Source organism: Lagenorhynchus albirostris, chromosome 7 (genome assembly GCF_949774975.1).
Source record: "Lagenorhynchus albirostris chromosome 7, mLagAlb1.1, whole genome shotgun sequence".
NCBI lineage: Eukaryota > Metazoa > Chordata > Mammalia > Artiodactyla > Delphinidae > Lagenorhynchus > Lagenorhynchus albirostris.
Window position 1 is genome coordinate 36,529,961 of NC_083101.1, and position 22,201 is coordinate 36,552,161.

Genomic DNA, 22,201 nt, shown 5'->3' on the forward strand with positions numbered 1-22,201 from the left:
TGTGTGTGAACTGATGAGTGGACAAGTAAATTCATGAATGAACGAGTGAATGGGTGAATGAGGATTATATATAGTGTTCGAGGACATCCATCGTTGAGTCAGTTTCTTCTAAATTGTTGAGGATTATACGCAAGTACACGAATGAAAGGTAAGAGGGAGTTAGAATTGAGGAGAGCTCACTAAGACTTTGAGGTAGGGAGTCTCAAAGAACATTGTATGGAACCTAACTTAATATAAAGACCCAAGAACCTAGACCCTTGCCTCACTCCTCTCTTTTTTCTTTTTAAAAAGTACTCCCACAGCACTTTAATATATGCCAGGGACTGTCCTAGGCATTTTGCACATCACATCACCCTGTTAGGTAGGCGCTCTTATTGTCCCCCTTTTACAGATAAGGGAACTAAGGCACAGAGATGTCAATAGCTTTCCCAGGATTACCCAGTAAGTGATGGAACTGGTATTTGAACCAGGCCATCTGTCCCCAGTGTCCAGACCCCTAACTGCTACACCATCCTGTCTCTCATCCCGTCACCTTATTGCCAATCTTCTCTCCAACAGAGATGCAGTTTCCTTTTTCTCTCGCATTACTCACCTCTCTTCCACCCCCAGCTCCTCAGAACTTGTATTCCTGGAGTAAGTTCCCAATGAACCTTGTTTACTGGAAACAATTGTAAGTAAACCCCCAACTTTCCCACAAATGAGACACAAACACACCATAGCTGCGTGGCCAAACACAACAGCCAAGTAACCCTGCCTCCCCTCCCATCCCAACCCCACTCCCTTTGCCCGCATCCCTGAGCCTGGCTCACACTGCCTTCCCTCTCCCCAGTCCGGGAGGCTCCTCTCCCAGACCTGAGATTGGCCCTCCCCTGCCTTCCTAGGCAGACTCAAGGGAAATGAGTGTTGGAGGAGTCTGAGGCTTCACAACTCTAAGTAAATGCTTTAACTGTCAGTCTAGCAGATGCCCGCAAGGTGACTACAGGGGTATAGAATAGGGGGCCTTCCAGACATCACCTTGGCCAGTGCCTGGGAGATGCCTCAATCTCACCCACCAGGGATTCCCTTCCAGTCTCTGCTTGGATCTCTCCAGTGACGGAGTAGCCCTGAATTTCCACCTACTGGGAGCCACTACCCAGGAGATGCCTTGATCCCACACATCAGGGACTCTTCCAGCCTCAGCTTGGATCCCTCCAGTGACAGAGTGGCCGTGAATTTCCCCCCACTGGGGGTAGCTGTAGCCCAGCATCTCCACCTTTAGGGCCAAACAAAGACTAAGAAGGAACCAACAGGCCATCTTCTTCTCTTTCTCGCTCTCATTAAATTGTGAATAATAATGCATTTACTTATTCTCCCACTTAAAAAGCCATTTAAATCCTTTGAAGAATCTTGCAAGGTAGCTTGGCTAGACAGCAGGCAGGACAGTCCAGGGCCTCTGGTGGGGGGGCCAGGGTCTTCCACTCACCTGCGTTTTGGTCCAGCATGTAGGCGTTTGGACTGATGGTGTAGTCCTTTGTCTGGACATCACTGGCTGTGGTGACACCTCCACATACAAACACCTTGTTGTCTCCAATGGAGCATATAGCATGGGACACATCCAAGGGGCAGTTGTTGGGCAAGAGAGGCACTAAGGTAGTTGTCTTGTTGGCCTTTATCTTCTGCAGGTTGATTTCCACACTCTGCCGGTGGCTGTACACACAGAGGATGTTGTCCTGATGAAAAGAGAGCAGGGGCCGGTGGTTGAACTCAATGGGGAAGGTGATACACTGGACCACGTCCCCAGAGTTGGTGTCAAAGCAGTCCACCACCCCGACCCGGGAGATGTAGCCCTTAACCAAGCACCGCCCAGTGACAATGTACAGGTTCCGGTCACCCTTGGTGATCACGGCTGTGCCGTCCATAGGGATGCTCATCTTCCCTGCCAGGTACCAGGCCTCCTTGCGCTCATCATAGCGATAGATGTTAGAGACATACCTCCTTGGGGCAATGCTCCCACCCACTGAGTACACTGTCCCCCCGCAGGTCACCATGGTGTGGAAGACAAGCCCAATTGGCAGGTCGGGCAACTTGGTCCAGGAGTTGTCATCCATGTCATACCGCCAAGCCGTCTTCAGCCCTGAAATCTGCTCAGTGGTACCACCAGAGATGTAGATGTAGCGACCAGCAGAGGTGGCACTAAGTGCTGCTGCCCGATAGGGCATTTCTGAGAGCTTCAACCACAGGTTCTCCTGAATGATATAAGCAAACACTCCATCGTTGAACTTGCCGTGGGCCTTTTGGCCACCTAGGATGACCACCGAATCAAGCAGGGCCCCTTTCCGCTGGTAGCTCAGCAGGCTGGTTGGCCTCTCCTGCCTGCGGTCCACAAGGACACTCTCAATCAGGGTTGCGTGGGCTGAGCTGTCCTCCATGCCCGTCAGCTTGTTGCTGGCAGACATCAGCGTCTTGTTGGAGACAGCATTAAGATTGATGTAATTGAAGAACTTCTTGAAATACTTCTCCCGCTCATCCTTCCGGAAGTATACCCAATTGATGAGTGCATTGAGAGCCTGGTCCTCATTGAGCACATGCAAGTTTTCATCTCGGAGCAGGCGGCTGAAGATGACAGGTGGACAGCGCATGAACTGCATGGAGGCCTCAGGACTGGCCCAGTAGTGGAAGTTGTCGCGAATGCCAGAGTAGGCCAAGTCTGATATCTCTTTGAGCTCAAAAAACTCAGCCAAGAAGAGGTAGCGCAAGCAGTTGGCACGGCGGATGGACTTAATCAGGAAGTCACTGCAGTGAATTCGAAGGCGTGGTGTGTTGAAATACTGGGCCCCACGAAGCAGCTCCTCCACATTCTTCTCTGAGATTACCACCCTTCCGCTGTAGAAGTAGTCCAGGAGCTGGTCCACCGTGGTCGGACTCAGGTAGTTGGGGTCAATGGTGATAAAGAGCTCATCAGTGGTCTTCATGTTGTGGTTGGAGATGAGACTCTTCACCAGTGGAGAGACCGCGGCCAGCACGTTGCGATGTGCAAAGAAGACATGGTGGTCCACAGTCAGGGCCATGTCCCAGTACTCTTTGCGCTTTCTCTGTTTGTTCAGGTTCTGAAGCACGAAGCTGTTGTAGTTTTTCTCGGTGAACTCCAATTTCATGGCGCCTCTTGCTGGCTGAGGCAGAAGATCTGCAGCAGGTACTGGAAAACAGACTTTCTCAGGCCTTTGGGATTCAGACTGATGGTTGTTTGCAGAGCAGTTGATCAGGGAGGAGTGGGGGTGGGAGAGAGGATGATGTCACAGAGTGGATGAGGTCATCACAATGCAGGGCCCCCAGAGGCCTTTCTCAGAGGCACAGGGCTTTTCTCCCCTCTGATGGCCCTGAGCTGCCAAGGCCAGATGCCCTGCGAGGGCCTAGTGTCAGGGCCGAGAACTCAGGAGGAAACTCAGAGATGGGTCACAACTCCCACCTGGGACCTTCAACCTCAGTTCAGGGCTGCTTCCGGAATGTCAGAGCCAGTTTGGGCAGGGATGGTGTGGAGAGGGTTAGGAAGGCCGGGGGTGGGGGGAAGGAAAGGGATTATTAGATCATCTAGAAGAATGTACATTGCATTGTACAGGAGGGAAACTGAGGCCCAGAGAAGAGAAGGGACTTGCCCAAGATCACATAGCCAGTTGGAAGCAGAGCAGGGCCTGGAACCCAGGCCTTCTGTAATGTAGGATTTTTCCCACCCTTCCAGGATGCTCAGCTTTCCTCTGTCTCTGATTCTCAAGCCCCAAAGCACATTCCTCTGCCAAGGCTCCTGGATATCAGAGAAGAAAAGCTCTGTCCTTTGGCTTCTGACCTTTGTGGTTACAGATACCATTCTTTATAAAATAGAGGGAGAGGCAGAGGCCACTCTCAGGAGCAGGGACACAGGAGTAAGCTGCATACTGGGGGGGGCCTTCAAAGCCCTGATTATTTCAGTTCCACCGAAAACTGAGACATTCTCTCCACATTTCCAAGTCTCTAGCTTGTAAAATATTGGGGGTTGTGATGGGTCTGCTCTCTCCATCAAGTGTGGACTTCTCTCTAAACCTCCGTTTCCTCCTCTGTGAGATGGGAATAATAATAGTACCCGCTTCAAAGACTAATAAGAGGGCTTCCCTGGTGGCGCAGTGGTTGAGGGTCCGTCTGCCAGTGCAGGGGACACGGGTTCGAGCCCTGGTCCGGACCGGGAGGATCCCACATGCCGCGGAGCACCGAAGCCCGTGCGCCACAACTATTGAGCCTGAGCACCCTAGATCCCGTGCTGCGCAACAAGAGAAGCCACCGCGATAAGAAGCCCGCGCACCGCAACAAAAAGTAGCCTCCCCCCCCCCCCCCCGCTCACCACAACTAGAGAAAGCCCGCGCACAGCAACGAAAACCCAACGCAGCCAAAAATAAATAAGTTAATTAATTAAAAAAAAAGATTAATACGAGTTTACAAGAGAAAAGGACTATAAGTGTTAAGCACAGTGTTTGCCTCGTAACAAACCTTCAATAGTTGCTAGCCGCCATTACTTTAATATTACACCAGTTCGCCAAACTCCGGCGTCCCTGGCTGGCTGCTCCCTTCGAAAACCCGTGTGGTGGTTCCCAGTTTGCAGTGGTTGGGAAGTCTGCAATCCCCATCCCCTCCGGCCGGGCTCCATGCGCTCCCTCGGCCACGCGGTGGCGCTAGAGGGTCATCTCCCGCCTGGGAGCGGCGCACCGCCCCCCACCCCCTCCTCCCTGTAGCCGGGCCTCCTACAATCAACACAAAAGACAACTGTGCCCATTTTCCAGAAGGGGGCATTGAGCCCCAGACTGCGGGCGCAGGGCCGGGCGGCCAGAGAGGAGCCATCCAGACTGGGCGTTCCCCTCGGCGCCCCGCGGGGTGGGGTGCTCGCGGGCTCGGCCAGCTCTCACGTCCACTGCACTCCCCGCCTCCGAGCGGGCGTGGGTCCCTCGGGGTTCCCGAGGCGCGGCTGTACCCAGGAGGGGATAAGGACCAGTCGGAGCCTCCCACGGAGGAGGGCCGGCTCCTGCGGGCCCCACCCGGACCAGCCTTTGGGGGTCCCCAGGAAGGGGCTCAACACGCAGACCCTGGCGGCCTTGGCGTGGTCGTGCAGCGAGGACCTGGCCTCGGGCCGCGTCCTTGATCTCCTCCAACCTGGGCCCTGAGCCCCAGTCCTGACCCTCAGGCCGTCCTTAGCGTCCCTGCTAGGAAAACTGCCATTGCAGCCTGGGGAATGTGAGCCTGCCAGGTCTTTCCCTCCCTCGTGTAGTCAAGTTCTCATTATCATTCACTGTCTCCCCCTCATCCTTTCATTCCAGACCTGGCTTTTTCTTAATTCGAAAATTATTTTAAAGTACCTACCTTTTAATGCTGAATTTGTTCACCTTGATGTCTTCAGGGTTAGAGGCACTCAGTCTCTGGAGATATGTGTCTGCACAGGACTAAGACTTTCTGTTTTCCCCAAAGGAACAAAGCTTGGCTTTCAGCCCCTCCACGGACTAGCTGTGTGGCTGAGGTGAGTTCCACCTGGTCCGTTCTCTCCCTGTGAGGATAATTGAGCTCTAATTGCTTCTCCTGCTCTGATCTCTGGAGAGGGGTGGCGAGAGGCAGCGGTGACTCAGGCGGAGGAGGATGAGGTCTCTTGGTGCTGCTGTCAGGCACTTGTCACTCCCATTGGCTTCCAGGCCTGCCCACCCAGGCTCAGGCCCTGGTGCTTCACCACTCCTTTGCCCGCACACCCACTTTGGTGGAGGAGGTGGCCATGCCCCTCTGTTTTTGTTTCAGGTCCCAGAACACCATGGAGGGAAGGTCTTTCATCAGATGCTTCCTTCCAGTTAAGAAAGCTGGGCTTATGGGCTGTCATGGAGACCTGAGAGCATCCAGTAGACTTAACTCCATGTGCCAGACCTTGTACAGATGGACAAACTGGGGACCAGAGGGGGGAAGGGGCTCGTCCAACTCAGTTCGCAGAGCTAGGGCTGGGAGCCAGGGTTCCCAGCTCCTTCCTCTGCCCTCTGGCTGCAAAGGAGAGCCGGCAATCTGGCTTGTCTTCTCCTCCTGTTGAACTTGTGGGAGTTGCCATCTTTAAGAAATCCATTAAAGAAGTTAGATTTGTGCCCACCCGCTCAGCCAGCTTTGTTGTCTGGCTTGTCTTCAGCCTGGAAATCTCCCCTGGTCAGCTTGTTCCTTACTCCAGCCAACTGAGGAAACAGACTCCAGCCTAAAGAGGCTGGCAGCCTGCCAGTGTCCACCACCTCGTTATGTATGTGTGTATTGGGTAGAGTGTGTCCCTAGGAGCCCCAGGAAATTCAATGACTGGTCATTGAGTTTGTGTTGTTCGTGGTAGCTGCCTAGGTGTGGCCAGAATAAGACCTCATCTCAAGGCCCTCAGCTGGCTCTCTTTACTCCATCCATCCTCAGCTTCCTGCCCAGCTCAGCATTTTCTGTTCACGGAAACTCCCTAAGGGAGGGGACTCTAATATTCTAATCTTCTGGGGACCATCAGCTGATATATCAACTTGTTGGGAAGCCCTGAAGAAAATGAAGGGTATGTTTTAAAGATACAGATTTGGCCTGGAACTAGAAAGGTCAAGAAGAGTCTTTCCTTATTTCCACCTGTTTTATACCTCTGACAACTGGCTTTCTCACTTCTATATATTTCCAACTCATAACAGGGCTTGCACATAGCTTTGGCTTGCCGTGGCCTTAATTCAAACTCGTGGCATCCGTATTTTTTCAGTTCCACTGGTAAATTCACTCCATATTTCTTGGCTCAAATTCCCAGTCCAAGGCCAGCCTAGGGATTGGCTGCCCTTGGATCACATGTCCACTCTAGACCAGTCAGCTGTGTGATGGTAGGTCACGTGATTCAAAACATAGCCACCTAAGGAGCACGGTCTACAGGGGAGAGGTTGGAAGTATTCAGAATCTTGAGTTACCTAAGATGGGAACTCAGAGTTATGGATTACCTTAGTCACTGATACAGAATCGGGCATGAATCACATGGGAGTAAGATATTACACAAACAAAAAAGATTTTATCAATATCCCTGGGTGAAATGAAGGGCACAGAATGAGCCTGTGTTCACAGTGCCACAGAGACCTTCAAAGACTGGCCTGCACAGACTCCCAGCCCTGCCTATCTCACCACCTGGAGATGCCACAGTTTCAGGGACACACAGCTTGGCACCTGGGTTGGTCCCTCCCACATGGACCACGTGAAGTCATTATCCAAGAGGACTTTGTGTAGTTTGAGGCAAAACACAGAACTAAATTAGCGACGCTAAGCCCCCGCATGGGAGACATCTTCCTGGAACATTTGGGCCTGTCACACATTCCTGGAGGGAGCAGCAACACAGCTGCCAGGAACACGCCCCGGGCTCCCACCCTGTGCGCTGGGGGGAGGGCAGAGGCTGGAGGGCTTCCTCCGGGGGCCCTGAGTGAGCTCACCCTCACCCCCACGCTCACTGACTTCATCCTCCAAGGCTGCTTGGCCAAGAGCCCAGGCGGTGTGAGGGGCTTTCTCCCAGAACAGGCCCTGGGCCACCAGGCTGAGTGGGGGATGGGTGAATCGCAGGCCTAGCCCAGCTCCCTGGAAACCAAGGTGGTGCTGGGGGGCGTATTGAACTCTGAAATGCCCGTGGATTTTAAGAAAAAAGGGAGGGTGGTGGGTGGGCAAGGGGCGGTGGAAGGTAGAAAAATGCAAGGAAGTAAAGCTTTTTTCTCCATTTGTTCTTTGGCAATCCCACCAGAGAATTCCAGGAGGCGTGCAGATGACATCATGGCTTACAACGGAGAAATCTCAGTAATTCTGTGAAATGGAGCCCCTGCCTACCCCGTGTTTCCGATGGAAGCTGCTTTATATTTATGTGTTTAAAGCTGTATCTTGTGTCACATTTAATGAGGGTTTAATATTCTTAAATATCTACCAAAAGTAGATTACAATGCATGAAGGTCACATAAAATGAACTTCATTTTCTCAGCATCACAAACATTTGGAATACAGAAAGTCCAGGGATGGATATTATAAGTAAGAAAGGTACAAAAGGAGTTTGCTTAAAAAATTTTTTTAAAGTTTACAAATTGATTTCCCCCCCCTCCAAAGTCCAAATAATTGTAGTCTAGGGAACCATCAAGGTAAAGGCTTCAAATGCTCATTTCTTTGGTAAGAATGAATTCATGCAGAACTGTAAAACCGAGTGTGCGCTCAAGAGACTCACAGCATCACACGAGCAAGCACATACACCCACAGGAACAGACACACAGCTGAGTTTTTGTTGTTCTAGGCACTTCAAATCCAAGTTCTTACGTCTGCCACCTGCCCGTTACATTGGCCAAATTACTTCTTTGGAGGCAGGACATTTTCTTCAAAGAAGCCCTGGTTGACGACATTCCCTGCTGGGAAGTATCTAGCCACCACGAAGGAGGACCCATCACCTGCAGATGCCTTCCCCACTCCCATCTTCTTTGTATTCTTCCATACCATGGCAGTGAAATGTCCTGTAGGGGAGCAGTCATGGGGAGAGGGAAACAGATTAGTTAGCAAAGCCTGGAGAATGATGCTGCAAGGGACTCTTGAACCCCTGTGCCGTCCTGCCATGCTGTGAGAGGCTTGGTCTTCAGCCACCGATCAGAGGGAGGGGACACAAAACACGGACCAATTTTCTAATGCATCGGGTCCTCTCAGTCAGCCACAAAGACCCTACTCATCTCACTCTCTGATGCCCAAAGGTTTCATGGTCTCCCAGAGATCACGGCAAAGCCCAGAGACCCCAACAATTAGGATGCCACCCTACCCGGCACCTGCTTCCACCCCTCCCCCCGAACTGTACTCTTCAAGGTCACCAATGATCTCCATGTTCCTTCCCAATGGTCACCTTTTGCCTTCATCTTACTTGACATCTCAGGAACATTAATGGAGTCGACTCCTCCGCTTTTCAAAGGACTCTCCTCTTTTGGTTTCCTCTCTTGGCATTCCTCCCATGTCACTGCCTCTTCCTCTTCCTCCTCTATCTCACTTGTGAATATTAGAGGACCCGCATTTCCCAAGGCTCAATCCTGGGCTCTCTTATCTTTTCTTTTTGCACTCTTCAGGCGATTTCATCTTTCCCTGGCTCCCAAATTTCTTTCTCCAGCCCAAATCTCTCCTCTGTGTTCCAAACACAACTACTTACTTGACATTTCCACTTGGATGAGTCACAGGCCTCTCAAATTTAACCTGCCCAAACCTCACTCTTGATTTTGGTCCCTCCCATTTCCATGTCTGGTACCTCTGTGCACAAAATCCTCAGGGTGGCTCTGTATTCCTCCCTCCTGCCCATTTCCTCACAACAACCCATCATTCAATCCTGAAGAATCGGAAGGGTAAACTGTGACAAAGTGAGAGAGTGGCATGGACATATATACACTACCAAACGTAAAATAGATAGCTAGTGGGAAGCAGCCGCATAGCACAGGGAGATCAGCTCGGTGCTTTGTGATCGCCTAGAGGGGTGGGATAGGGAGGGTGGGAGGGAGGGAGATGCAAGAGGGAAGAGATATGGGAACGTATGTATATGTATAACTGATTCACTTTGTTATAAAGCAGAAACTAACACACCATTGTAAAGCAATTATACTCCAATAAAGATGTTAAAAAAAAAGTTCTGAAGAATCTAACTCCAAAATACATCTCTAGTCCACCCACTCCCCAAACTGTGGTCTCAACCGCAAACTTTTCTCACTTGGGACCACTGCAACAGCCTTCGCCTGGCTCTCCAGAAGCCACCCTTGCTGCCTCAATTCACTTTCCACTGACATAGCCAGAGTGATCATTTTGAGACATAAGTCATATCTGTTTACTTCTCTGCTTAAAAATCCTTCCATTGTTTAGTCGTACCTAAAACGAGAGTGAATGCTTTGCCCCAGTGGCCTCGTTTCCATTCCTTGAACACATCCGGTTATTTCTGACTATAAAGCCTTTGCACACACTGGCCGCTCTATGCAACGCTCTTCTGATGACCAGCGTTTTCTTGTCCCTTAGGTGTCAGCCCAAATGTCACTTTTTCAGGGGCTTCCCTGGTGGCGCAGTGGTTGAGAGTCGGCCTGCCGATGCAGGGGACACGGCTTCGTGCCCCGGTCCGGGAGGATCCCACATGCCGTGGAGCGGCTGGGCCCGTGAGCCATGGCCACTGAGCCTGCGCGTCCGGAGCCTGTGCTCCACAACGGGAGAGGCCACAACAGTGAGAGGCCCGCGTACCGCAAAAAAAAAAAAAAAAAAAAAAGTCACTTTTTCAGAGAGGCCTTTCACAATCACTGTTATTTCCTGAACACCTCCCTCCCTTGAGTCTTATTGCACCATTTTCCCCTTCGTATCATTCTTACCATTTGCAATGGTGTATCTGATTATTTGCTAATTGTTTGGCTCCTTCACTAGGCCATGAGCCCCACATGGGCAGGAACCAAATTGATTTATTCATCAAAGTACATGCAGTGCCCTGGCACAGCCTGACACATGGAAAATGTAAAATAAACCTTTGTTGAATGAATGAATGGAATGCATGAGTGAATGAATGAAAAGCATATGGAAGAACCATCTTGGACTAAGTTCTGCCACCACTGGAAATGCAGGCTTTCTACAGTTTGAGCTCTTTGAGACCTTGACAAGTTAGAGCCTCCTTCAGTTCCCCCTGCTCTGAGCCAAATAGCCCAGTTCCTTCTCAAGCTACTGCCTGCCCCTCCAGGTGCTTCTGTGGCTTGCCAAAGCTTCCCAGCATCATTCTCTCACTGTTCAGGCTGCCTGCCCCTCACTCACTGGTATTTTCAAACTGCTAACATAGCTTAGCTTCTAACTCCCCTCCTGCTTTGGGGTCAAAGAGCTGATGCTGTAACATACTCTTTGCTCAATGACCATAAATTCTCATCTCCTGGGAGTAGAGACTGGGAGTTCATCCTTTGCACCTTTCTCATAGAGATCCTTTGACAGGTCAATGGGATATTTACTGCCATGTCACAGAATGGCATTCATTTTCGAAAACAACCCCAAAGATATTATATTTCCTCTTTGAGGGCAGGCACCATACCTGTCTTATTGACCATTGGGCTTGGCACATAGTAGATGCCCAATTAATATCTGATGAAGAAAGGAAGAGACAGAGGGAAGGAGGAAAATTGTGATCAGAGTAGCTAAGCTTCCAGTGGCTGGTTAGGAAAGAAAGAGGGCAACTGCTTTATACCTATTAAGATGGAAATTATTTAAAAAACAAAACCAAATAACAAATGTTGGTGAGGATGGGGAGAAATTGGATCCCTTTTGCTTTGCTGATGGGAATGTAAGATGGTGCAGCCACTGTGGGAGACAGTACGGCAGTTCCTAAAATAATTAAATACAGAATTACCGTATAATCTGGTAATTCCACTTCTAGGCATACACCCAAAAGAACTGAAAGCAGAACTCAAATATTTGTACACCAGTGTTCATGGCAATATTATTCACAACAGCCAAAAGGGGGAAAGAAAACAACTGCCCGTCGACAGATGAATGGATAAACAAAATGTTGTATGTATACACAATGGAATATTACTCAGCTTTAAAAAAGAAATAAAATTCCAACATATGCTACAACATGGATGAACCTTGAGGGTATTATGCTAAGTGAAATAAGCCAGACACAAAAGGATAAATATTGTAGGATTCTTACCTATATAGGTAGAATAGTCAAATTCATGGAGACAGAAAGTAGAATAGTAGTTACCAAGGCTTGGGCTGGGGGTGGTAGGAAAGGATAAGAGTTATTGTTTAATGGGTTTAGAGTTTCAATTTGGGATGATGAAAAAGTTCAGCAGATGGATGGGGGTGATGAGTGCACAAGGACATGAATGTACTTAATCCCACTGAACTGTATGCTTAAAAATGGTTAAAACGGTAAATTTATGTTAAGTGTATTTCACCACAAAATAAAGAAAGAAAGAGAAAGAAAGAGGAAGAAAGGAAGGAAGGAAAGAGACAGGCTGGTACCCACACTCTTCCATTCAGGGAAGAGACAGAGTTGATATTTCCCATTGTGTCTTGTATTTGGTAAGGACTAAATAAACCATCATTAATTAAATTGTGTTTTTCCCCCTATAAATGAACTCCATTTTTATAATTTTGAAATTTAGGTATAGTTTATTTCTTTGTCTACATCCCTAAAAGATTTGAGTTTACTAAATTCTTTATGAAAATAAGCAAACATAAACACTAATCAGTAGGGTTAATGCGATACAATCAAAGCAAGAATTAAAAGAAAACAAACACTAAGTACGATTATGCATCCTGACCACTTATCCTTAACCTCGTGTTAACTGCTGCTCAATACACTTTGATTCTCACCTCAGAAAAGAAGAAACACTACCTTCCAATTCACCCTTGGTCCTTACACTTTTTTTTTTTTTGGGTCCTTACACTTTTGAGTCACATTTCTTTCCCATCTCCAGGCTGTCAGCAGGTGTCATTGCTTCTATAGACTGTCTTGTCTTTTCTTCTTCTTCTTTTCTCTTTTGTTTTTTCTAATTTGGCCACACCATGAGGCATGTGGGATCTTAGTTCCCCAACCAGGGACTGAACCCAAGCCCCCTGCATTGGAAGCATGGAGTCTTAACCACTGGACTGCCAGAGAAGTCCCTTAGACTGTCTTTTCATTAAGGCTCAGGCCCTTTTTCATATAAGGCTTTTCTCCAAGAGACCACATGCTTTGGCCACTGACTCACCCACTCTCTCTGTCACCCAGACAAGGAAGAGCTGCCATTTATCCACTGGTTGCCAAGAAAATATTTACAGACACCACATGCGCACCAGCAGTGTGAATGCCCGTGGAAGCCTATTCCAAATAGATGAGACTAAGTAATCCTTCTTCTGACTGGAGAGGTTTCTGTCTGCAGAGATAATTAAGCCTGGGTATTTAGAGATGAATTAAAGGACACAACTTCCTTAGCAACCATCAGATACACACTGGTTTCTAACCCTAAACTACTCACAGCTTCCTTCTTTTTCTTTTTTTTTCCTAAAGGGATCACATCCTCTTTCCTGCTATGGACCCAAACTTCCTAGAATATGCATTTGAAAAACAAGTTGAGTAAGTTACAGTACATCCTTGCAAGAGAATAATGCATAAGAAAGAGGAATCTCTTTCTGTATTGATACGGAACAATCTCTGCCAAGCTGCTGTGTGGACAAAGCAAGTGCAAAACAGATCATCTATCTGACACCAGAGTATAAAAAAGGGAAAAGGGAGCATTTACACAACTGCTGGTTCAGAACATCTCTAGAATGATCCACAAGAAACTGGTATTACTGGTTGGGAGGGAAAGCGCTGGAGGCCAGGAACGGAAGGAAGACTTGCCACCTTATACAGCTTGCAAATTTCATGTCATATAAAAGTATTATTTATTCAGAATAAACAAAGCCTACTCATTAAAAGAAAACATAAAGGGACTGCAGGAAGCTATTTTTCTCCGCTCAGCACAAAGCATAGAACTGTGTCCTTCATCACAAGACTTTGACCCAGGTGGGGTGCGGTAGGGACAGATTATAGGATATTTCAAAGGCCTTTGCACCTGCAACATGGACTCAGGTCAGGGAACCCCTGAACCATGGTGCAGCAAGAAGCAGCTCTGGGGGAGGCTGACTCATGGGGGATGGGCCTGAGCATCTTTAAGGGTCTTGCGAGACCCGCTTATATCACCACCCAAAGCTGTGCTCCTGTCTGAGGATCAGGCTCTGTGTGACCCAGGCATTGTCCACTGGCACCTGGGATGGCATACGGGCTGGAGGCTCTGGGGTTTTCCTCTTTAGGGCTGCGAGATGTGGGGCAACAGACAGGATCACAGTGGGTCAGTGGTCACGGAAAGTTGAGTCCCATCTCCAGTTCTGACACTTGAGAGATTCCCACCTTGGAGCAGGGGCCATGTAAAAAGCATCAGATTGAGGATAGAAGGTAAACAGGAGTCTCTTCCCCTTTCTGGGCCTCAGTTTCTCTTCTGCAAACGGGTGGAATAAAGCCCCACCTTCAAATGGTGTTGCAGGGTTACGTGGCCATGGAGGCAGAGATGCTTTTCACCGTCAAGTGGCGTGCACACACGAGCAACGCCAATCACTTGCTCTGACACATGTCTGATTGCCCAAGAATCTTGCTCAACGGAAAAGGACGTCCAGACGCTGTGAAATAAAACGTCTTCTGGACACTGATCTTTATGAAAAGAGGACCAGGTTCTGCCTACACGTCCTTAATCACTGGTAGGAGGTTGTCACTGTTCCCTCCCTCACCTCTCAAATCTAATTGCCACAGAACCAGCAATTCTCATTCAGGGCCTGACAGTGGCCTCCTTGTCCTGCCCCGCAGGGCAGACGCTTCTACCTCTCCCCACACGACTGCAAGAACCCCTGCCCAAAGGGGTGAGCACAAACCACAGGAAACGGTGACTGGCTCTGAGAACATGTCACTTCCTGCTTCTGAAGAAGCCTCCAGGGGGTAAGAAGCCATAAGTGGCTCCATCCATGGGTGGGATGGGGTGGGGCAGAGGAATGGGGGGTGGACAGAGAACCCCCTTTCCAGTTTCCCTGGTGCCTTCTGGTCAGAGAAATGCACAGCCCCTTCCAACCCATCCTGGGCCCCGGGTGCATGTGAGTCGGTCCTGAGGAAAGACAGGAGCCTGGTGATCGCTGCTGAGGGGCAGGGGGGAGCCCAGAGCTTGGAGCGGCTGCCCGGGGCTTAGTAAGCTAACCATTTACTGCTCACCGGGGAGGCCTATGCAAAGGCTGATGGTCCCTGGCCAGTTCCCTGCATCTAAATACTGGCTCTCAGAACGTCCCATAGAGGCCTCCGCTTTGTCCCTCTCCCTTGGGGACAGGGAAGAACAGGGAGTCGACCCTAGTTCACACAACTAATAGTGCCAGAGCTGAGACTAGATCCAAGCTTTCTGCATTCCAGGCTCTCCTGAATGACAAACTCGAGTATAAAGGTGAAGGGAGAATGCCTGGGAGGCTGTGAGGAGTGAGGTGCAGAGAGGAAGGATGTGAGGGTGTGGGGGGAGGAGGGAGCTCAGACCAGAAGAGCCAGCAGCTTGGCCGTTTTCTCAACAGCCCCAGGAAGCCACTGGTAGCTTAATCAGGAGAGCAGCGTGGGCAGAAAGGGTCTTAGAATATTCTGGCTGCTGGGGAGCAGGCTGGAGCAGAAGCGGGATGACAGGGTAAAAGCGCTGAGGCATCACTCCTGGAGAGAAACACTCAGCAACCTTTGAAATCCACAGCCTCCTTATATCACACTCCAGTCAGGTGAAGAGGTTTGAGCTGGTGGGACAGGAATTGGCAGCTTGGGCGCTCTTGGATGGAGGGTGTGTGTGTGTGTGTGTGTGTGTGTGTGTGTGTGTGTGTGTGTGTGTGTGTGTGTGTGTGTGTGTGTGTGTGTGTGTGTGTGTGTGTGTGTGTGTGTGTGTGTGTGTGTGTGTGTGTGTGTGTGTGTGTGTGTGTGTGTGTGTGTGTGTGTGTGTGTGTGTGTGTGTGTGTGTGTGTGTGTGTGTGTGTTGGGAGAGGTGTTGGGGAAAGAGGGTTTTGCCCTCTGGGCAAAGTCAAACCACAGAAATATGGAAGAGGTGAAACAGGAGAGAAATAATTGATTTTCAGAGGGTTAGTTCCTCTCTGAAGTCAGACCCAAACTGCAACCCAGCCCAGGGCCGGGTCACTGGTGTGACCATGTCACTCACCTGTCCCGGAAGTGAAGCCAGGCTGCTGAAAGTTGTAGTTCTTTATTTCACTGTACCATCTATCAGCCACCTCCTTTCCTGTATGGAAAAGAAAGTTTAAAACTCAGCAGCAAAATCAACCGACTCCCTATTCCTTCCATCTCCTCCCATTAACCCCAAAGCACCCATCCCACAGTTAGACGTCTCATAAAGCACCAACGAGCTGACATGGGGACTCCTGCCCATGAGCACATCCAGGCTGCAGGGAGGGCCTTGTTAGGGGTTGGAAAGAGCCCTGGCCTGAGGTCAGGGGACCAGCATCTGTGTCCCTGCCCTGACACTAATTCACTGTGTAATCCTGGGCAAGGCCTGCCCCGTTCTGTACAATCGGGTTGAATGCAACGTACTCCAAGGGTTTCTAATGATGCTCTGAGTTTCTGGGAGACCACACCTTCATCCCACCGCAAGTCTGGCTCCTGAAACACCCACAGGAGGAAATGTAATTGGGCCGGTGGGTCAGGGTCTCCCCTGCAGGCAGAAGGGTACTCCCCTGGAGCATCCACTGGTCACAGCATTTCCCTGGAAGCGGCTGATCTCAGGGCCAGAGAGCTAGGAGCCTTGGACCTCAGAGCAGTAAGTCCTGAACTTGAATGAGTGCACCGATCACCTGGGGCTCTTGTTAGAATGCAGATTCTGACTTTGGAAGATCTAGGGTGGAGCCCTGAGTCTGCATTTCTAACAAGTTCCCAGGTGCTGCTGCTCATCCGTGGACCACACTTTGAGGAGCAAGTCCTTCGAGAACAGTGGCTACACAGCGGCCGCAGCTGGGGAGCTGTTCAAAATTACTGATGCCTGGGGCCTGCCACAGGCTGACTGTATCAGTGTCTCCGGAGGAGAGATCCAGGCACTAATATTTTTTGAAAGCTCCACAAAAGATCCCAGTGTGTAGCCATGGTGGGGAACCACTGCCCTAGAGATGTCCTACCCAACCCCTCTCTGTAGAGATGGGGAAACTGGGGCCAAGGAAGGTAGCAGATTTGCTCAAAGCCACACAGGGAGCCAGCACCAGGAGCCCTGTCTCCTGCCGGCTCTCTCCCACCCCTCTCCCTTCTCCCCGCCAAGGCCCACAGTCTGAGCCTGGGGAGGGGCTGCGGGCCTCAGGCTCCTGCTTTCCCCGGGAGCAAGTGCACACTTCTCCTGGAGGGACTCGGCCCCAGGGAAACCAAGAGGACTCCCAGGGCCTCCCCGGGGAACTCCCAGGAATGTGAGGCCAGGGAAGGAGCAGTCATTCTCCCGCGGGAGTTTGGAGAAAGCTTCAGAGCACGAGGTAGCTCTCTCCAGCATTTTTCCTAAAAAGCCACGACAGCCTTGTCAGAGCCAGGAAGCTCAAGAATGTTTGGTCAGTGTGGTGGGACCACCATTCCAGGCTGTGACCTTGGATGAGAAATTGTCTTTCCCATTATTACTTTTTCCAGCACGGAAAAAAGCTCTATTGCATTTTTTCTCGTGAAGAAAGTTAATACACAAGCACTGTAAATATTTTCAGAAAAACGTGAGGAACGTAAAACCCTTCTGAGGCTGGGGATGCTTCAGGGCCCGCAGGGTCAGGCTGAGACTCAGCCACAGAAACGGTCTGTCTCCCCGCCCTCACTCCTCTGCTGGGAGCTCTTCTGGAAGGGGGGTGGGGCTGGGCAGTCTGACTCATCTCTGTGTCCCTGGCAGCCAGCACAGGCCTGGCCCTGAGCTGGCCATCAGAGACCTTGTGGTGAGCTGCAGTCAGCTCCTGGGAGCAGACAGACAGCGCTGGGGTTCTCTTCCCTTTTTCTGGGCCTGTGGCTGCATCACAGCGACAACACCACGGAGGGCGCTGGGGCCAGGAGGGGCGTGCATGCTGGATGTCCTAGGCCCGGCTCAGGCAGGAGCGGGGGAGCCGAGAAACGACTCACCTGTCTGATCGTAGGATGCCCACGCCAGGTTCTCCCCGCACTGGCCACGACTGGACTCCGGGCTGTGCTTGAGGATCCTCGTGCTGGCCAGGGCCTCTGAATACCTGCCGGGGTCCACGGTGCTTCCTTAGAGCGAGTACGGCTCAGGGAAGCCCCCAGAGTAGGAGCCCTAACCTGGTGTGGCTGAACTTCCTTCCCTGCCCTGGGCTCGCCGAGGCCATCAGGAGCATCACACCTGCAACTCGTCCAAGCCCCCACTCCAGTCCCATTTTACAGAGGAGCACACTGAGGCTCAGAGGAACAACGGGACCTGCCTGGGTAAGTGGCAGAGTGGTTATTCAAGTCTGGCTGTATTTGCCCCCCAACCCACGTCCCTCCTGCCTTCCAGAGCCCATCTGGGACTGCAGCAGGGGCAGCACCGGGAAGGGCCCGAGTTGCCCGGGGCCCCGGGGGGACTCACTGCTGAGCCTCCCGGTTGAGCTTCTTGCAGAGCTTCAGCGGGGCGACGCCATGCTGCTTCCGGTACTCATTGTGGGCCTTCAGGACCTCGTCATTAAACTGCTTGGAAGCTGCAATGATTTCAAGATGGAGACTGTCTCAGCGTGGAGAAAAGAGCCACGGAAAGTACGCCAGCAGGCTTCAGAGCAAAGCCCAGCTCAAACCTCAGCCCACGTGCCCAGGCTGCTGCCCCGGTCTCTGCACACTGATGCACCCTGGACTACGCAGGGCCCCATGGGGCATGTTAGGCATTTGGATCTTTATCCAAGGCAATGGGAAGCGACTGAATGGGGGCGGGGAGTGAGCTGAGGAGAGCTGTGTTTCTGGAAGACCCTGCTGGCTGCTGAGTGGGGGATGGGCTGGAGGTACAGAGCAGATGGTGGGAGGCAGGACAGGAAGCAGCAGGACTTCTGCAAGAAAATGTTTGAAGGAGACTGGGTAGCTCAGAGCGGACCTACAGTGCATGGTCAGGGGGACTGGCAAGGGCTGGAGGTGGGAGCCCAGAGAGAACAGGCCTGGCTGGGGTTGAGGGGTGCCTGCACTGTCCCGAGAGAGAGGGACAGATGAAGAGAAGAGGACCAACCAGGGTAGGACAGCATTGGGAAGCAGAGAGAGGGGAGAGTGTGGAAAACAACGCGGTGGTGGGGTGGGATCAGCTGGGCTCAGGCTTGCAGGTGAGGGAAGAGGTGGAGCCTGTGTCAACTGGGTCACAACCTCAGAAAAAGCAAGGCCAAGAAGTGGTGAAGCCAAGGGTAGGCCAGGTCAGCAGTGGACAGAGGTCCCTTCAATTCGTATCTGAAATGGAACCCCATCCATCCCACATCCTCCATCCATCTCTCCACCACTCATCCATCCACCTATTGATTCATGATCTAAGCATCAACATCCAACCACCCATCCATCATCCATCCAACCCCAGCCCATCCCTCTGTACATCTGCTCTCTGAGTGCCTCCTCTGGGCGAGGTCCCATATTGTACGCTGGGGGTCCAGAGACAAATCAGCCGTGTCCTGCCCTCAAAGAGCTCACACACAGAAGGGAGACAGCCTTGTAAACAGACACTAGCCAACAGTGCGGTAGGGCCAAGGTGCAGGTGAGCACAGGTCAAGAGGAACTCAGAGAAAAGCAGCCTAACATGGTCTGGGAGACCAGGAAGGCGACCCCTGATTTGAGGCCCCACAGAGGTCTGGACAGGAGCTGGCCAGGCTAAGATTGTGAAGGCGCAGAGCGCAGCCTTAGGAATCTGGGAGTCCCCCCTCTCCCCCCCCACCCCCCCTCCACCATGGAAACAGCGGGTGAGCTGGGTGAATTATGAGCGATGGCCACAGAGGGTCCATAACACTGAGCTAGTCCCCTCTGGCGGGAGCCTGCCCCTGAGGCCTGGCCACGGGCAGGGAGGGTGTAAACCGGAGGATGAAAGAAGCACCCCTCTGTCCACTAGCCTAGGTCACCTTCACCAGCCACCTTTCTCCTCCTCTGCTGTCTTCCCCCAGAGGCCGTGGAGATGAAGCAGCAGGGGTCCTCTTCCCCTCCCTTAGCCAGATCCCTCAGGTCTCCTGGGCCTTCAGATAGAGTCCCACTGGGCCTCTGAGGGGATGTGAGGGAAGAAGACCCAGGGCTTGCCGTCCGGAGCTTTGGGCTAGACACCAACCCAGCAGAGGGAAGGAAACTGCAGGCTATGCCAGTGGTGGTCGAGCTTTCCAAGGGGTTTCCAAAATATTGGACAGCGAGTGGTCCTGACCTCAAACATTCCAGGGCCCGGCAGGGCAGTCCAGTGGGGTCCAGTCACAGTAATGTGGAGTGAGACAGGGACAGGGGTGGGAGAGGGATGCTGAATGCCAGGATCTGGGAGATCTGGGTTGACAGGCAGAGATGGGGAGATGCTGTGACAAAGGCGTGGAGGTGAAAACCCTGATGATGGTAACTGGGCACAAGGCAGAGGGTGGAGCTGCCACCTGAAGTCTCAGGCCTCTGTGGCCAAGAGGCCGGCCAAGCCCTTGCTGGAACGAAAGACAAGGATTTGGGGTTTATTGGAGGGAGGGGGGAAAAGGGAAGATGCTGTCTAATGGGTATAGAGTTTCAGATCTACAAGATGGAAAAGTTCTGGAGATCTGTTTTACAGCAATGTGAATATACTTTACACTACACTAAAAAATGGTTAAGATGGTAAATTCTATGTCATGTGTTTTTTACAATTAAAAAAAAAAAGATTTTGGGTTTAGCATGTTCCTGTGGATAATGGAGTCACAGAGGCTTTTAAAGAACATCTCAGGGGCTTCGCTGGTGGCGCAGTGGTTGAGAGTCCGCCTGCTGATGCAGGGGACGCGGGTTCGTGCCCCGGTCCGGGAAGATCCCACATGCCGCGGAGCGGCTGGGCCCGTGAGCCATGGCCGCTGAGCCTGCACGTCCGGAGCCTGTGCTCTGCAACGGGAGAGGCCACAACAGTGAGAGCCCCACGTACCGCAAAACCAAAACCAAAACCAAAACCAAAACAGAATATCTCAGGTGCAAGTGGCGGGAGCCACAACAACTCACGGGAACCGCACTGGGGCCTCGCTGACAACACGCTAAGGAGTCAGCTGGGTGGCGTGGCAGCCAGAAACCCACGGGCTCCGGGGCGATGTGTTGCACAAGCCAGTGTCCAGCTGGAATGCTTCACCCAGCCCAGGCCCCACCTTGCATTAGAGGCAGTGAGAATCTGAAGTGTGTTCAGAGGTGGTGATGAGGTGAAGGAGGGGCTGGATAGGTGGTCTTATAAGGGATGGTTGCAAGTACAGAAGAAGATCAGACTTTGGAAGACACCGTAGAGGGCCCTGCTGAATTCTGGGGCCGCACAGGGCAGAGCTGGGGCCAGTGGGTGGAAAAGCCAGGATGACAGATTTCAGCTCAGCCTAAGAAAGATCTTTCTCTCCATGAACGCTTTCTGAAGACTGAAAAGGCTACCTCGCAAGGTAGTGAGCTCTCCAGCACTGGGGACAAACAAGCAGGTGATGCCTCTCAGAGGGATTCAGGCACTGAAGACCCAGTCAGATGACCTTTAAGTCCCTTCCAACCCTGAGATCCTATAAGGTCCCATCAGGGTAGGGGTGAGAGGAGGCAAGATGACCGACTGACCCCAAACTTCCAGGAGTTCATAGCTTGTCTAACGAGTGATCAAGGTAAGTGTATGTGTCCATGCAAGGGCAGGTGTGGATACACACACAGTGGCAGAAGGTCTCTATCTGAGTGACAGACCTGGCCAGGCCCATTCTAACATCCCTTCCAGCTCCTATGTCCCAGGCAGGCCACGGTGGGACACTACGGGAGATGCATGGGACTGAGTGGCATGGGCAATGGTGACCACAGATGTATCAGGGAAGGCTCCCTGGAGGAGGTAATGAGGAGGCAAAAGCGCAGAAAGGGCCAGTGTGGAAGGGACCTGGTGTATCCTGGGGCTGTGTGGAGGAGGTGGAGATAAGGGGAATGGGTGGGTCGCTAAGGTGAAGCCCGTTTAAAGACAGCTCTGAGTGCTGGGGTGAGATACACTGGACTCTGGAGTGCTCAGGCCCTGCAGTCTCCTTGGCAGAAGGGACATAAGGCTGCTAAAAACTAGGTCACTGCATTCCCAGAATGTGGGAAGTAGTGAAACAAAAGTGAAAGTTCCTGCGCCCAACCTAAGCTTGTAGCCCAGAAGCTGAAGCCAGTCATTGATCCCAGCAGAGCCAGTGCCCTGGGCCAGGGTTCCTAGGAAGGGGTCAGGAGGGGTGCCCTCTCTCCCTGCCCCTGGCTGGGAGGCCTGGCGGCCCCATGACCACACCCCTGGCTGACTCACTGGTCCCCTCTCACCACGGCAGCCAGTCCCAGTCCAGGCGGCCCCTGTGAGCAGAACCTCAACCTCAGGGAAGCAAGATACCACTGATGACCACACCCAGAAAGAGGCACACCTCACTTCTGAAGAGAAACCTGAGAGCAGATAAACATAAGGAAAAAAGGAGTCAGAGAAAACCCACCCATCCCTGCCTGATGCAGGGAGAGCCCTCAGAGCCACCCCATGGTTGTGGGGGGAGAAGAAGGGAGGGATTATGC

At 51.6% G+C, this 22,201-nt stretch overlaps 2 protein-coding genes across 4 annotated transcripts in view; both read right to left on the reverse strand.

The window, feature by feature from the left end:
- Positions 1–22,201, reverse strand: part of GLIPR2 (GLI pathogenesis related 2) — a 43,141-nt gene that overhangs the window by 15,181 nt on the left and 5,759 nt on the right. The window contains exons 2-5 of one of the 3 annotated variants that reach the window (XM_060153403.1): positions 18,099–18,207; positions 17,639–17,742; positions 15,714–15,791; positions 7,878–8,495 (exon numbers count right to left, since the gene is read on the reverse strand). In XM_060153403.1, coding sequence (XP_060009386.1) covers positions 8,335–8,495; positions 15,714–15,791; positions 17,639–17,742; positions 18,099–18,207 — 452 coding nt within the window. In that variant the 3' untranslated portion in view covers positions 7,878–8,334. Of the gene's footprint in view, positions 1–7,877; positions 8,496–15,713; positions 15,792–17,638; positions 17,743–18,098; positions 18,208–22,201 lie in introns of those variants that run through there. The other 2 variants (XM_060153405.1, XM_060153406.1) reach the window with 2 other exon arrangements.
- On the reverse strand, positions 1,368–3,134 carry CCIN (calicin). The gene has a single exon (XM_060153402.1). The coding sequence runs from the start codon at positions 3,132–3,134 to the stop codon at positions 1,368–1,370; it is 1,767 nt and encodes a 588-aa protein (XP_060009385.1).